This window comes from Nannobrachium achirus (genome assembly GCF_963921795.1).
Source record: "Nannobrachium achirus genome assembly, chromosome: 2".
NCBI lineage: Eukaryota > Metazoa > Chordata > Actinopteri > Myctophiformes > Myctophidae > Nannobrachium > Nannobrachium achirus.
The window spans coordinates 58,961,246-58,976,949 of NC_137811.1; the positions used below are offsets into that span (position 1 = coordinate 58,961,246).

The 15,704-nt window shown below is 44.5% G+C and overlaps 1 protein-coding gene and 1 pseudogene across 2 annotated transcripts in view; one reads left to right on the forward strand and one right to left on the reverse strand.

Moving 5' to 3' along the window:
• Positions 1-393, reverse strand: part of sacm1lb (SAC1 like phosphatidylinositide phosphatase b) — a 30,311-nt gene extending 29,918 nt beyond the window's left edge. The window contains exon 1 of the mRNA XM_080750459.1: positions 362-393. Within this exon, the coding sequence (XP_080606585.1) occupies positions 362-390 (29 nt within the window). The 5' untranslated portion in view covers positions 391-393. The remainder of the gene's footprint in view (positions 1-361) is intronic.
• Positions 394-11,668: 11,275 nt separating this feature from the next.
• On the forward strand, positions 11,669-13,706 carry LOC308299253 (long-chain-fatty-acid--CoA ligase ACSBG2-like; annotated as a pseudogene). The gene has a single exon. The product of its transcript is annotated as a long-chain-fatty-acid--CoA ligase ACSBG2-like (transcript).
• The last annotated feature ends 1,998 nt before the right edge of the window (positions 13,707-15,704 follow it).

Sequence of the window (15,704 nt, forward strand, 5' to 3'; positions counted from 1 at the left end):
CGATAGGCTAGTAGCAACACTGCACACATGAAGGCACACTGTAGTGCGTTACAGGGTTGGCATTCACACGCCGTAAAAGCAGCTCTGTCCATTCATTATTATTATTTTTATTATTATTTTGTAAACAGTGGCTAACGTGCTAGCGCAGTACCTAGCGGCGTATAGTAGCCCCTCTGTCTATCTGTACCCCAGGCGACAAGAGTTGGCTACGAATGTAAACACATTTCTTACGTGAACAACAGAACCGTCATGTCATAAATGTGTTTACATTCCCCTCGAGCAAGCTGCCACCTCTACGCGTACACACAAAACAACGTTAACGCAAAATGTTTGAATTAAATGTATATCTGCTGGGACTTACAGGTTGAATCTCTCGTAGGTGGTCGCCATCTTTTCCTCCCCCGGTCAGTGACGTGTCAGTGAGTGTCGCTCCTGCACAGTGCACAAGCGCGAGGGCGGCGTCACGTCAATTGTGTTTTTATATATATTTATATACCAGTAACAGTAAGACTCCCTAATAGGGCAAAAAATTGTTTTTCCAAAATCTTCCTGATCCACGTTGATGACATGAGTGTAGACATGCTGTGTAGTGATTTTCGTGATTTTAGGGCAAAATCTGTAGGAGTCCAAAAATGTGTTTTTAAAAATCGGCCTGAAGGTGGCGCTATATGGGGCAGATTCATGTTGATGGGATGAGTGTAGACATACTGTGTAGCGATTTGCGTGATTTTAGGGCAAAAACTGTAGGAGCAGTGTCCAAAAATGTGTTTTAAAAATCGGCCTGAAGGTGGCGCTAGAAGAGGGCCATGTGAGAAATGAGGGGTGGGGTCTCCGCGTTGCCTTGGCGGACGAATAGGTACAGGCCCCGGCTCTCCCGGACGCTCCTAGCCCGAGTTACGGCATTTTATGTGAGCTGCAGTGGAGGGGGTCCTCCACTGGGGGCGCCACCACTTTTGCATCCGTTCTGGAGCACCAGGAGTGGGTGGTCCCCAGGAATTCCCCGTGAGCAGCCCCGTTGGGGTGGTCATTTGGTCATTTTTGCACATTTGGTCATTTTTTACACCTGGGGGTCCCCCAGGGACCTGGGGGTCCCTGAAGCTCCGGGGGTCCTTGGAGGTTGTAGTTTGGCAGGTAAGGAGTGTGTGTGCAAAATTTGGCATGGATGGGGGCAACGGTTGTGGAGATATGAGCAGGGCAAAAGTGTGACGTGTGACGGACGGAGAGACAGACAGACAGCCGGTGGAGGTTTTGGTAGTAAATGCGACCTACGGTCGCAATAAATATTGATATGGTTATGAACCAGTAAGACTCCCTAATCGGGAGATAAGCGACCGTTGGTCGCTTATCTCCACAAATAGGCCAAAAGTTTGTTTTACCAATTATTACACTCTATGTGAACATTTACATCAACAAATCCCAAGTACTATGCAGAACGACCCATTTCAAGTTTTTAATGTACAACAATATTTAGAAAATAGGTCTACAAGCTGACAGTCCTCGTCCCTTATATTCCCATAGGTTATATGGAGATCTCAGTGTTTGTCAGTCCTTGTTCATTTATGCCCATATATGGACATCTCTATATCTACTGTAACAGTCCTTGTCCCTTTATGCCCATATATGGAGATCTCTTAACTGTAAGTCCTTGTCCCTTTTATGCCCATATATGGATATTCCTGATGTCATCAGTATATGAACATATATGGGCTTTCTGATATGCCCATATATGGAGATCTCTTAACTGTAAGCCCTTGTCCCTTTTATGCCCATATATGGATATCCCTGATGTCATCCGTATATGCCCATATATGGGCTTTCTAATATGCCCATATATGGAGATCTCTGTATCTCCATATATGGGTATAAAAGGATACTTCAGGTCTGACATCAGGTTTGTTTATATTGGGTTGCTAGGTTTGACATCACAAACTCTATGGGCCATCTGACCTAGAAATCTATATTTGGGCATAGATGACTCATCGTGACCTCATCACACGTCGACCGCACGTGTGACGTGCGGTCGACCGCACGTGTGACCGACGGACGGCCGGTGGAGGTTTTCATACTAAACTGCGACCTTACGGTCGCAATAAGCAGATTTAGCAGCAGTACAGTGATTTCCCTACAGAGGGCGGTGTAGAGCAGCAGTACTTGTTTGTAGAACACTAGAGGTTCGCGGCCCTTCGGGCCGCTCACATCTAGAGTCCACGCCCGCCTTTTTTTTTTTTTTTTAATTAAAAAAAAAAAGTAAAAAAAAAAATTTTTTTTTTTGAAAAAAAAATAAAAAAAAATTTGAATACAATTTTTTTTTTTTTAATAAAAAAAAGTTTTGGCCTAATTGTGTTATTATTGTTACTGTAATAGGCCTGCCAATGTTTTATTTTCATTATTTCAATGTTTTCATTTTAGCAACACACACACACACACACACACACACACACACACACACACACACACACACACACACAGACAGACAGACAGACAGACAGACAGACAGTATCTTGCTGTGAACTCTAGAGGTGGCCCGAAGGGCCGCGAACTTCTTGTAAGATACAGGCTCTCGGCTAGCGATTGAGTCTCTCTCTCTCTCTCTCTCTCTCTCTCTCTCTCTCTCTCTCTCTCTCTCTCTCTCTCTCTCTCTCCCCCTGTGCAGCGCCCCCCCCCTTCCCTCTTGTAACCTGAGACTCTCTCTCTCTCTCTCTCTCTCTCTCTTGCTCTCTAGCGAATGAGCGGACGGCATAGGGTTAGGGGCGGTATTCCTTACGCCCTAGACGACTACCTATGAATTGAAGTGGATGTAAAGGGGGCGTGGAAGTGGGATGCGGCAATAAGCCCATTGTAAATATAAGATAGGAGTAGCCTAGTAGCCTACAGTGACTGTGGCGGTGTGTAGAATATAAAAAAAAATTACAATTCAGCTCAAATCCAGCACTAAAGAATGACAGCATTTTTATTCATGTTTTCAGCAGGGGTGCCAATTTCACAGAGGTCTAAAACCGCAGCTACAAGCTATCAGCGCATAAGCTAACAGCGCATATAGATCTGCGACGTTAGCTTGTAGATCTATTATTTTTAATAATAATAACCAGTAAGACTCCCTAATCGGGAGATAAGCGACCATTGGTCGCTTATCTCCTGTCACACTGCTGACATCAGTATGACATCACACCGTACACAAATGACCCTTATATAAGACCGGAATTATCTACCGACAGATTAGTAACAAGATGTCAAAATCATTGAAGGTTTACCCTACTAACCAACTGTTTACCATAGCAACCATGTTTTTTACCTTAGCAACCAACTGTTTACCCTAGCAACCAACTGTTTACCACAGCAACCATGTTTTTTTTACCCTAGCAACCAACTGTTTACCCTAGCAACCAATTGTTTACCATAGCAACCATTTTTTCTTACCCTAGCAACCAACTGTTTACCCTAGCAACCAACTGTTTACCATAGCAACCATGTTTTTTTACAGGGCCTGGGATTGATGACATCAGAAATCTCCATATATGGGCATGAAAGGGATTTTGTTTCTGGAAATATGTCTGTGGGGTGCCACATTTGGAATAAAACACTTACATCACACATCTGGATATCCATACAGCCCCTTCTAGTTTGCCTGTGTCCATTTATGCCCATATATCTGATGACATTGGGACAATGATCTCCATATATGGGCATAAAACTTATGTTAATAAGTAAAGCCTGGGGATCTCCATATATGGGCATGAGGGGTACCCTAAAAGGGCATCATCTGGGAATAGCAAATATAGTTATCCTAGAAAGTGAAAATCTTACATCAAAGGCCATAACTACCTACCTACCACCGTACTGCATTCCTCATTAAACTACCTACCAGTAAGATGCCTAAGGGAGAAAAGCAAAGGGCGAGGTTGCACCATTTCTTGGTCTTCTGGCCAGTGATGTATATCGGACCATTTAACCATATATGGAGACATCTGGTACCCATAGATATTCACAGATATGGGCTTAATATTGATGACATAAGGGATCTCCATATATGGGCGTAAAAGGGATTTGGTTCCCCTGGCATCACAGGGATCTCCATATATGGGCATAAAATGGATTTGGTTACCCTGGCAACACAGGGATCTCCATATCTCCATATATGGGCATAAAAGGGATTTGGTTCCCCTGGCATCACAGGGATCTCCATATATGGGCATAAAAGGGATTTGGTTCCCCTGACATTACAGTGATGTCAGTGGCTGTTTCTACAGAGGGGATCTCCATTTATGGGCATAAAAGGGAATGTATGTATGATGATGTCAGATATCATAGACGTCATAGGACTTTCACATAACGAATAACTGAGTAAGCATGTAAACCCGTAAAATCTATATTTGGGCATGGCTGATTTATGACCTCATCATGATGACACGAGCAAACACAGCTGAATTGTATAAATGATCAGTGCAGAAACCAACAGAAGTATTTGACCAAGACTCTTGATCTTCAAGAACCCTGAGAACCTGTATTGTTTGGTATTTTACCATTTTTGGTGTTTGAAATGTTGAACTGGACTTTACATCGTGAAAGTGGATTCAATATATTGAGACTAGGGTAAACAAATGGTTGCTATGGTAAACAGTTGGTTGCTAGGGTAAAAAAACATGGTTGCTATGGTAAACAGTTGGTTGCTAGGGTAAACAGTTGGTTGCTAGGGTAAAACCATGGTTGCTAAGGTGGTTGCTAACGTACACTAACAGACCAGCAACAACAGACTGTTGCCACAGCAACGTACACAAAGGTTTGTGTACACATGTGGTGTGATGTCATACTGATGCGGAGATATGAGCAGGGCAAAGGTGTGACGTGTGACGTGTGACCGACCGACCGACCGACCGACCAACCGACCGACCGACCGACCGACGGACCATAATATAACCAGTAAGACTCCCTAATCGGGAGATAAGCGACCGTTGGTCGCTTGAGCAGGGCAAAGGTGTGACGTGTGACGTGTGACCGACCGACCGACCGACCGACCGACCGACCGACCGACGGACGGCCGGTGGAGGTTTTGATACCAGTAAGACTCCCTAATCGGGAGATAAGCGACCGTTGGTCGCTTATCTCCACAAATATCACAACCTCCACCTCTCACGTCATACGGGTAGCCATAGTTACACCTGGAATGTTGAATCTCCATATATGGAGATAACCTACGCATCACACAAAGTCTGACCTCACCAGCCCATACTTGGGCATGGACGACTTATATCTCCATATACGGAGATGGCCATATATGGAGATACGATGACATCACAGAGTCCACAGCTGATGATGTGGCGTGATGTCATACAATAAACAAACAAGCCCTATATACTGATGCGATACGATGACATCACAGAGTCCACAGCTGATGATGTGGCGTGATGTCATACAATAAACAAACAAGCCCTATATACTGATGCGGAGATATGAGCAGGGCAAAGGTGTGACGTGTGACGTGTGACTGAACCGACCGACGGACGGCCGGTGGAGGTTTTCATAGTAAACTGCTCCCTGACGGTCGCAATAACCAGTAAGACTCCCTAATCGGGAGATAAGCGACCGTTGGTCGCTTATCTCCACAAATAGGCCAAAAGTTTGTTTTACCAATTATTACACTCTATGTGTACATTTACATCAACAAATCCCAAGTACTATGCAGAACGACCCATTTCAAGTTTTTAATGTACAACAATATTTAGAAAATAGGTCTACAAGCTCACAATGCTACGCATTGTCCTCGTCCCTTATATTCCCATAGGTTATATGGAGATCTCAGTGTTTGTCAGTCCTTGTTCATTTATGCCCATATATGGACATCTCTATATCTACTGTAACAGTCCTTGTCCCTTTATGCCCGGAGATCTCTTAACTGTAAGTCCTTGTCCCTTTTATGCCCATATATGGATATTCCTGATGTCATCAGTATATGAACATATATGGGCTTTCTGATATGCCCATATATGGAGATCTCTTAACTGTAAGCCCTTGTCCCTTTTATGCCCATATATGGATATCCCTGATGTCATCCGTATATGCCCATATATGGGCTTTCTAATATGCCCATATATGGAGATCTCTGTATCTCCATACATGGGTATAAAAGGATACTTCAGGTCTGACATCAGGTTTGTTTATATTGGGTTGCTAGGTTTGACATCACAAACTCCATGGGCCATCTGACCTAGAAATCTATATTTGGGCATAGATGACTCATCGTGACCTCATCATGATTTCAATCGCTATAAAAGGACTCTCAGTGACATACACTCTCCACAGATAAAGCAGTCAACCAGCCTACCAGTCAACCCATTCTTTGATTACTTTGTACAACTAGATTAACTTTTCAATGGCATCCCCACTGGAATTGACCGAAATGTACGACAGACAATGCCGGTCTTATACCAGGAAAGAAGCATTTCTTCGACTCAGACCTTATCGCCAGGGTTGGCTTATAGCAGCTGTCGGTAGATAATGCCGGTCTTATATAAGGGTCATTTGTGTACGGTGTGATTTGCCATGGTTACTCATTGAAGTTGAATCTCCATATATGGAGATAACCTACGCATCACACTAAGTCTGACCTCACCAGCCCATATTTGGGCATGAGCAACTTATGTCTCCATATATGGAGATATGATGACATCACACAGTCCTCAGCCGATGATGTGGCGTGATGTCATACAATACACAAACGAGCCCAGATATGAGCAGGGCAAAGGTGTGACGTGTGACGTGTGACCGACCGACCGACCGACCGACCGACCGACGGACGGCCGGTGGAGGTTTTGATACCAGTAAGACTCCCTAATCGGGAGATAAGCGACCGTTGGTCGCTTATCTCCACAAATATCACAACCTCCACCTCTCACGTCATACGGGTAGCCATAGTTACACCTGGAATGTTGAATCTCCATATATGGAGATAACCTACGCATCACACAAAGTCTGACCTCACCAGCCCATACTTGGGCATGGACGACTTATATCTCCATATACGGAGATGGCCATATATGGAGATACGATGACATCACAGAGTCCACAGCTGATGATGTGGCGTGATGTCATACAATACACAAACAAGCCCTATATAAAGGGGCAATTCTCACCAGGGAAGAGAGCATTGCCTGGAATGTTGAATCTCCATATATGGAGATAACCTACGCATCACACAAAGTCTGACCTCACCAGCCCATACTTGGGCATGGACGACTTATATCTCCATATACGGAGATGGCCATATATGGAGATACGATGACATCACAGAGTCCACAGCTGATGATGTGGCGTGATGTCATACAATAAACAAACAAGCCCTATATACTGATGCGATACGATGACATCACAGAGTCCACAGCTGATGATGTGGCGTGATGTCATACAATAAACAAACAAGCCCTATATACTGATGCGGAGATATGAGCAGGGCAAAGGTGTGACGTGTGACGTGTGACCGACCGACCGACCGACCGACCGACCGACCGACCGACCGACGGACGGCCGGTGGAGGTTTTCATAGTAAACTGCTCCCTGACGGTCGCAATAACCAGTAAGACTCCCTAATCGGGAGATAAGCGACCGTTGGTCGCTTATCTCCACAAATAGGCCAAAAGTTTGTTTTACCAATTATTACACTCTATGTGAACATTTACATCAACAAATCCCAAGTACTATGCAGAACGACCCATTTCAAGTTTTTAATGTACAACAATATTTAGAAAATAGGTCTACAAGCTCACAATGCTACGCATTGTCCTCGTCCCTTATATTCCCATAGGTTATATGGAGATCTCAGTGTTTGTCAGTCCTTGTTCATTTATGCCCATATATGGACATCTCTATATCTACTGTAACAGTCCTTGTCCCTTTATGCCCGGAGATCTCTTAACTGTAAGTCCTTGTCCCTTTTATGCCCATATATGGATATTCCTGATGTCATCAGTATATGAACATATGGGCTTTCTGATATGCCCATATATGGAGATCTCTTAACTGTAAGCCCTTGTCCCTTTTATGCCCATATATGGATAACCCTGATGTCATCCGTATATGCCCATATATGGGCTTTCTAATATGCCCATATATGGAGATCTCTGTATCTCCATATATGGGTATAAAAGGATACTTCAGGTCTGACATCAGGTTTGTTTATATTGGGTTGCTAGGTTTGACATCACAAACTCCATGGGCCATCTGACCTAGAAATCTATATTTGGGCATAGATGACTCATCGTGACCTCATCATGATTTCAATCGCTATAAAAGGACTCTCAGTGACATACACTCTCCACAGATAAAGCAGTCAACCAGCCTACCAGTCAACCCATTCTTTGATTACTTTGTACAACTAGATTAACTTTTCAATGGCATCCCCACTGGAATTGACCGAAATGTACGACAGACAATGCCGGTCTTATACCAGGAAAGAAGCATTTCTTCGACTCAGACCTTATCGCCAGGGTTGGCTTATAGCAGCTGTCGGTAGATAATGCCGGTCTTATATAAGGGTCATTTGTGTACGGTGTGATTTGCCATGGTTACTCATTGAAGTTGAATCTCCATATATGGAGATAACCTACGCATCACACTAAGTCTGACCTCACCAGCCCATATTTGGGCATGAGCAACTTATGTCTCCATATATGGAGATATGATGACATCACACAGTCCTCAGCCGATGATGTGGCGTGATGTCATACAATACACAAACGAGCCCAGATATGAGCAGGGCAAAGGTGTGACGTGTGACGTGTGACCGACCGACCGACCGACCGACCGACGGACGGCCGGTGGAGGTTTTGATACCAGTAAGACTCCCTAATCGGGAGATAAGCGACCGTTGGTCGCTTATCTCCACAAATATCACAACCTCCACCTCTCACGTCATACGGGTAGCCATAGTTACACCTGGAATGTTGAATCTCCATATATGGAGATAATAACCTACGCATCACACAAAGTCTGACCTCACCAGCCCATACTTGGGCATGGACGACTTATATCTCCATATACGGAGATGGCCATATATGGAGATACGATGACATCACAGAGTCCACAGCTGATGATGTGGCGTGATGTCATACAATACACAAACAAGCCCTATATAAAGGGGCAATTCTCACCAGGGAAGAGAGCATTGCCTGGAATGTTGAATCTCCATATATGGAGATAACCTACGCATCACACAAAGTCTGACCTCACCAGCCCATACTTGGGCATGGACGACTTATATCTCCATATACGGAGATGGCCATATATGGAGATACGATGACATCACAGAGTCCACAGCTGATGATGTGGCGTGATGTCATACAATAAACAAACAAGCCCTATATACTGATGCGATACGATGACATCACAGAGTCCACAGCTGATGATGTGGTGTGATTGCGACCGTCAGGGAGCAGTTTACTATGAAAACCTCCACCGGCCGTCCGTCCGTCGGTCGGTCACACGTCACACGTCACACGTCACACCTTTGCCCTGCTCATATCTCCGCATCAGTATGACATCACACCACATGTGTACACAAACCTTTGTGTACGTTGCTGTGGCAACAGTCTGTTGTTGCTGGTTTGTTAGTGTACGTTAGCAACCACCTTAGCAACCATGGTTTTACCCTAGCAACCAATGTTTACCCTAGCAACCAACTGTTTACCATAGCAACCATGTTTTTTTACCCTAGCAACCAACTGTTTACCATAGCAACCAGATACGCAGAGCAGGGATCTCCATATATGGGCATAAACAGGTGACATCACGCTGATGTCAGACACTCAGAGCAGGGATTTCTCCATAATATATGGGCATAAAAGGGATTCTGTTAGGGATCTCCATATATGGGCATAAAAGTGATTCTGTTAGGGATCTCCATATATGGGCATACAAGGGATTCTGTTAGGGATCTCCATATATGGGCATAAAAGGGATTCTGTTAGGGATCTCCATATATGGGCATAAAAGGGATTCTGTTAGGGATCTCCATATATGGGCATAAAAGGGATTCTGTTAGGGATCTCCATATATGGGCATAAAAGGGATTCTGTTAGGGATCTCCATATATGGGCATGAAAGGGATTCTGTTAGGGATCTCCATATATGGGCATAAAAGGGATTGTATCCCAGATGATGCCCTGTTAGGAGATCCACACTAACAGAATCCATAGATGGTCCTACCGACAGCTGCTATAAGCCAACCCTGGCGATAAGGTCTGAGTCGAAGAAATTCTTCTTTCCTGGCAAGAATTGCCCCTTTATACTGTAGGGCTCGTTTGTGTATTGTATGACATCACGCCACATCATCGGCTGAGGACTGTGTGATGTCATCATATCTCCATATATGGAGACATAAGTTGCTCATGCCCAAATATGGGCTGGTGAGGTCAGACTTAGTGTGATGCGTAGGTTATCTCCATATATGGAGATTCAACTTCAATGAGTAACCATGGCAAACTGTCAACTGCCCGTATGTCTTGATAATTGGTAAAACAATTTTTTTGGCCTATTTGTGGAGATAAGCGACCAACGGTCGCTTATCTCCCGATTAGGGAGTCTTACTGGTGTCATTGCGACCGTCAGGGAGCAGTTTACTATGAAAACCTCCACCGGCCGTCCGTCCGTCGGTCGGTCACACGTCACACGTCACACCTTTGCCCTGCTCATATCTCCGCATCAGTATACCAGTAAGACTCCCTAATCCACAAATAGGCCAAAAGTTTGTTTTACCAATTATTACACTCTATGTGAACATTTACATCAACAAATCCCAAGTACTATGCAGAACGACCCATTTCAAGTTTTTAATGTACAACAATATTTAGAAAATAGGTCTACAAGCTGACAGTCCTCGTCCCTTATATTCCCATAGGTTATATGGAGATCTCAGTGTTTGTCAGTCCTTGTTCATTTATGCCCATATATGGACATCTCTATATCTACTGTAACAGTCCTTGTCCCTTTATGCCCATATATGGAGATCTCTTAACTGTAAGTCCTTGTCCCTTTTATGCCCATATATGGATATTCCTGATGTCATCAGTATATGAACATATATGGGCTTTCTGATATGCCCATATATGGAGATCTCTTAACTGTAAGCCCTTGTCCCTTTTATGCCCATATATGGATATCCCTGATGTCATCCGTATATGCCCATATATGGGCTTTCTAATATGCCCATATATGGAGATCTCTGTATCTCCATATATGGGTATAAAAGGATACTTCAGGTCTGACATCAGGTTTGTTTATATTGGGTTGCTAGGTTAGACGGAATGTGATGTCACAATGTGATGTCATAGGTCAGCTATAGACAATTTGAGGCTATACGTATACATTGAGAGGTTGAGGCGTTAACCTTTGTATTTAATTGTGTAAATATCAAATCTGCTTGCATAAATCAGGAGAGAAAAGGTGATTACTTTGTATGATGACAGAATAATGCTATAAAAGGCTTGACCTATTTAAACATTGTTGTTCAAAGGACGTTGGAGTAGTGAAACTTTGCAGAAATATACCAAACAAAACCAGCAGACGAGACAAAAGAAGAGAACAGAGGGAACCTAACTACCTAATGAAAGTAGTGAGCTCTTGATCTTCAAATCCAGGAGCTCTCCTTTGAACGTGCCTGTTGAGAGAGCTCAGTAGTGCCATGTGGAGCTCAGCCTCCCAGCCTGTTTCATCAACAGTAGATGCGTCTCGTCTGTGGACATCCAAAAGCAATGAGGAAGTGACACTAAGAATAGAGTCTGGTGTGAACGATGAGCCCCCAATAATGGTCCACCAGATGTTCACCACATCTGTGGAGCGCTTCGGCAACTTCACTGCTCTTAGCTGGAAGGACGGGCAGCAGCAGAAGGTTCTTAGCTACAAAGATTACTACCTGACCTGTCGTACGGCAGCCAAGAGCTTCCTTAAGCTCGGTCTTGAATGGTACCATGGTGTGTGCATCCTGGGCTTCAACTCCCCCGAGTGGGTTATCTCTCATGTCGCTGCTATCTTGGCAGGAGGTTTTGCTGTGGGCATATACACTACCAGTTCTCCTGAGGCGTGCCAGTATGTAGCAGATAACTGCAAGGCCAATGTGATTGTTGTGGAGAACCACAAACAACTTCAGAAAATCCTCCAGTTTCAAGACCAGCTGCCCTACTTGAAAGCCATCATCCAGTACAAAGGCACTCTAAAAGAGAAGAGACCAAATCTTTACACATGGGCGGAATTTATGGAGCTGGGAGGCGATGAGCCAGATGCTCCCCTTGATGACATTATTGCCAGCCAAAAGCCCAATCAGTGCTGCACACTCATCTACACATCAGGGACCACAGGGCAACCCAAAGGAGTCATGCTAAGCCACGACAATCTAACATGGGCAGCCTTCGCCCATTGCCGTCATGTACAGACATGCTTGACAGATGCCACTGAGGCCCAGGAGCGAGTGGTCAGTTACCTACCCCTCAGTCACATCGCCGCTCAGATGGTTGACATCTGGCTGCCAATGAGGGTTGGAGCGGTCACGTACTTTGCACAACCCGATGCAAACCAGGGCTCCCTAGGAGACACTCTGAGGGAGGTGCGTCCCACATTCTTCTTGGGTGTCCCGCGTGTCTGGGAGAAGATGGAGGAGAAGATAAAATCTTCCGGTGCCCAGTCATCCACCGTTCTCAGGAAGGTGGCCACCTGGGCCAAGAATGTGGGGCTACACACCAACCTCAGCAAGATGAAAAATGGAGATGACGGTCATGCACCGCTCACCTACCACATTGCCAAAATGTTGGTGTTCAACAAGGTGCGCAGGGCGCTGGGTCTGGACTGCTGCAACAAGTGCTACACGGCTGCTGCTCCCATCACCAGTGGCACTCAGGAGTTCTTCCTCAGCTTGGACATCCCTGTGTATGACATGTACGGTATGAGTGAGTGTGTCGGACCTCACACCATGTCCAGGGCGGACACTTTCCAACTCACCAGCAGTGGGAAGGTTTTGGAAGGGTGCAAGACGAAAATTCACGAACCAGATAAGGAGGGCAACGGCGAGATCTGCTTCTGGGGCCGACATGTCTTCATGGGCTACCTCAACATGCCTGAATTGACCAAGGAGGCCATTGATGCTGACGGATGGCTGCGCTCTGGGGACCTGGGTAGGCAAGACGAGGATGGTTACCTCTTCATTACCGGACGAATCAAAGAACTGATCATCACAGCAGGTGGAGAGAACATTCCTCCTGTTCCCATTGAGGATGCCGTGAAGAAGGCCATACAGCTCATCAGTCATGCCATGTTGATCGGAGACAACAGGAAGTTCCTGTCCATGTTGCTCACCATCAAGGGCCAGGTGAACAGTGAGACAGGCAACCCAGAGGATGAGTTGACACCCGAAGCCGTGGAGCTCTGTAGGAAGCTGGGCAGCAAATCCACACACGTCTCTGATATCGCCAGCGGGCAAGACCGTGCTGTCAATGCTGCCATCCAGCAGGGAATCAACCAGGTCAACGAGAAAGCCACCTCCAACGCCCAGCGCATCCAGAAGTGGATTGTCCTCGGCCATGATTTTTCCAACATCGGGGGAGAGCTAGGTCATACCATGAAACTGAAGAGATCGGTGGTCATGAAGATGTACAACGATCAGATTGAGAACTTCTACAAATCTGAAGACCATCCCAGTACTCCTAAATAACCACCTGCCTCCCAAATAGAGCTGTGTGCAAGTAAATTATTTAAGTGGGTGCCAGTTAGCTAAATGTCCAAAATGCCCCCTTGGTGAAGCAGAATTAATCTTGGCTGGAAGTTTGAGATTTGTAGCTACTTTGCTGTAATGTACCTCTAAATATTGCCAGGATATCTTCTATCTAGAACAAGCAACCACCCCACAGGTGGCGCCAACAGGTTTTCAGCTATTACTTTCAATGGTGTTACGTTCTCTAGATAGGTTGCTCTGTATAGATTAACAAATCACACCCAATGTGAAGTGAGCGGTGGTTGTGCTTGCATAGCTTCTTCAGAATAGGATTTGAGTCTAGGATGTACAGGCTATGCTACACACACACGTTTTGCTATGGCAAAACGCTGAGGGAAAAGGCTACAGACACACGCTCAGCCACTCTATGGAGCGGTTTACCACCACTCAAAAATGTATGATCAAATTATTTATTTATTCATATTTGGTGATGTGACTGGGGAGTAAAAACAGAGACAGATACAGTACCAATGGAAATACATACAAACTACATTTTCATTCTAATCTTCTATAATATCCAATGTCATACCATGCACATCTGTTGTTTGTAGTTGGCAGCTTGCATTGGGGTAGTCAACAAAGGGCCATTTTGGCCAGGCCAGGTTTTTATTAGATTCTTTCCTATGGCATGTTTCTACAGGTAGAAGAGGTCAGTATACCCAATCCATCTTTTTTGTACTTGTTTTTGAGTGGTGCTAACTGCTCTGTAATCTACATGTACAGTATGTATGTCCCGCATCTGTATGTATCTCCCGACCCATCCTACACTGGCCAAGCTTTGCGGGATGCGGGATAACTCATAAATAGCTCACTTCACACTGGGTGTGATTTTTTTTCATTCATATGTTTTTTTTTCTTTGCATTACTCTTTCTTTCTTTCTTTCTTTCTTTCTTTCTTTCTTTCTTTCTTTCTTTCTTTCTTTCTAAATAAACTATCCAGACTATAAATAGGCAATTTACTTGACTATAAATAGGTCAAGCTTCACATGACATTCTGGCTATCCAGACTATAAATATGGACGGTGACGCTATAACAGGCCGATTCATGTTTTTGAAGCGGTGAAAGCCGCTTCCAAGGTGTGACTTTGTGTGTCCCGTACCTGTCCCGTGCATCTCTGCGCTGTGATTGGTCAGTTTTGTCTGTCCCGTACATGTCCCACCCCTTGCATGCTTGACCAATTGAGGATTGGTCAAGCTTCACATGCCAATTTGGCCCTCCAGACAAAATCATTCATTCATTCAGAATTCATAAAAATATAGAACTAAAGCACATAGAAAGTATAGATCTAGAACACAGAATGTATAGATCTAGAACACAGATTTCATAGCTCTAGAACACATAGAATAAAAATTCACCGCTTCACTTCGAACCAAGGTTTGATTTTTACCTATAACTCCATTGCACCGATCAGTGTAAAACTTAGATTCCGGAGGCCGCCTTATGTAAACTAGACCAGGTCAACCTGGTTGTGCCAGACCCCCTGTCTGTCATCATCATTTATGACATCATGCCTTTTGTAGGCATGTCATCATCATGTCATCATCATATATACCCTTTATATAGAAAACCCGGACCGACATTTGCTTATGTAGGCCTACCCATTTCATGGGTCTGGCAAACACATTCTTTGATATTACTCATAGAGACTTTATCCCAAAATCACGCAAATCAGTACACATTATCTCTATAGTGATGTGATCAAGACGGATTTGTCAGATATTTCATATTTTATCCTGATCGGCTAACATTGGCCTCCAAAGTTTGCAGGATTGGTCAGTTTTTAACAAAATGCATCAAATCAAGAACATGGTGCGATTTCTGTGCAAATCTTGCACGCACACACTACCACTATAGATCGAGGAACAAATGTCACCATTTTCACATTGGCCTGTGTGTGTGTGTGTGTGTGTGTGTGTGTGTGTGTGCGTGCGTGCGTGCGTGCGTGTGTGTGTGCGC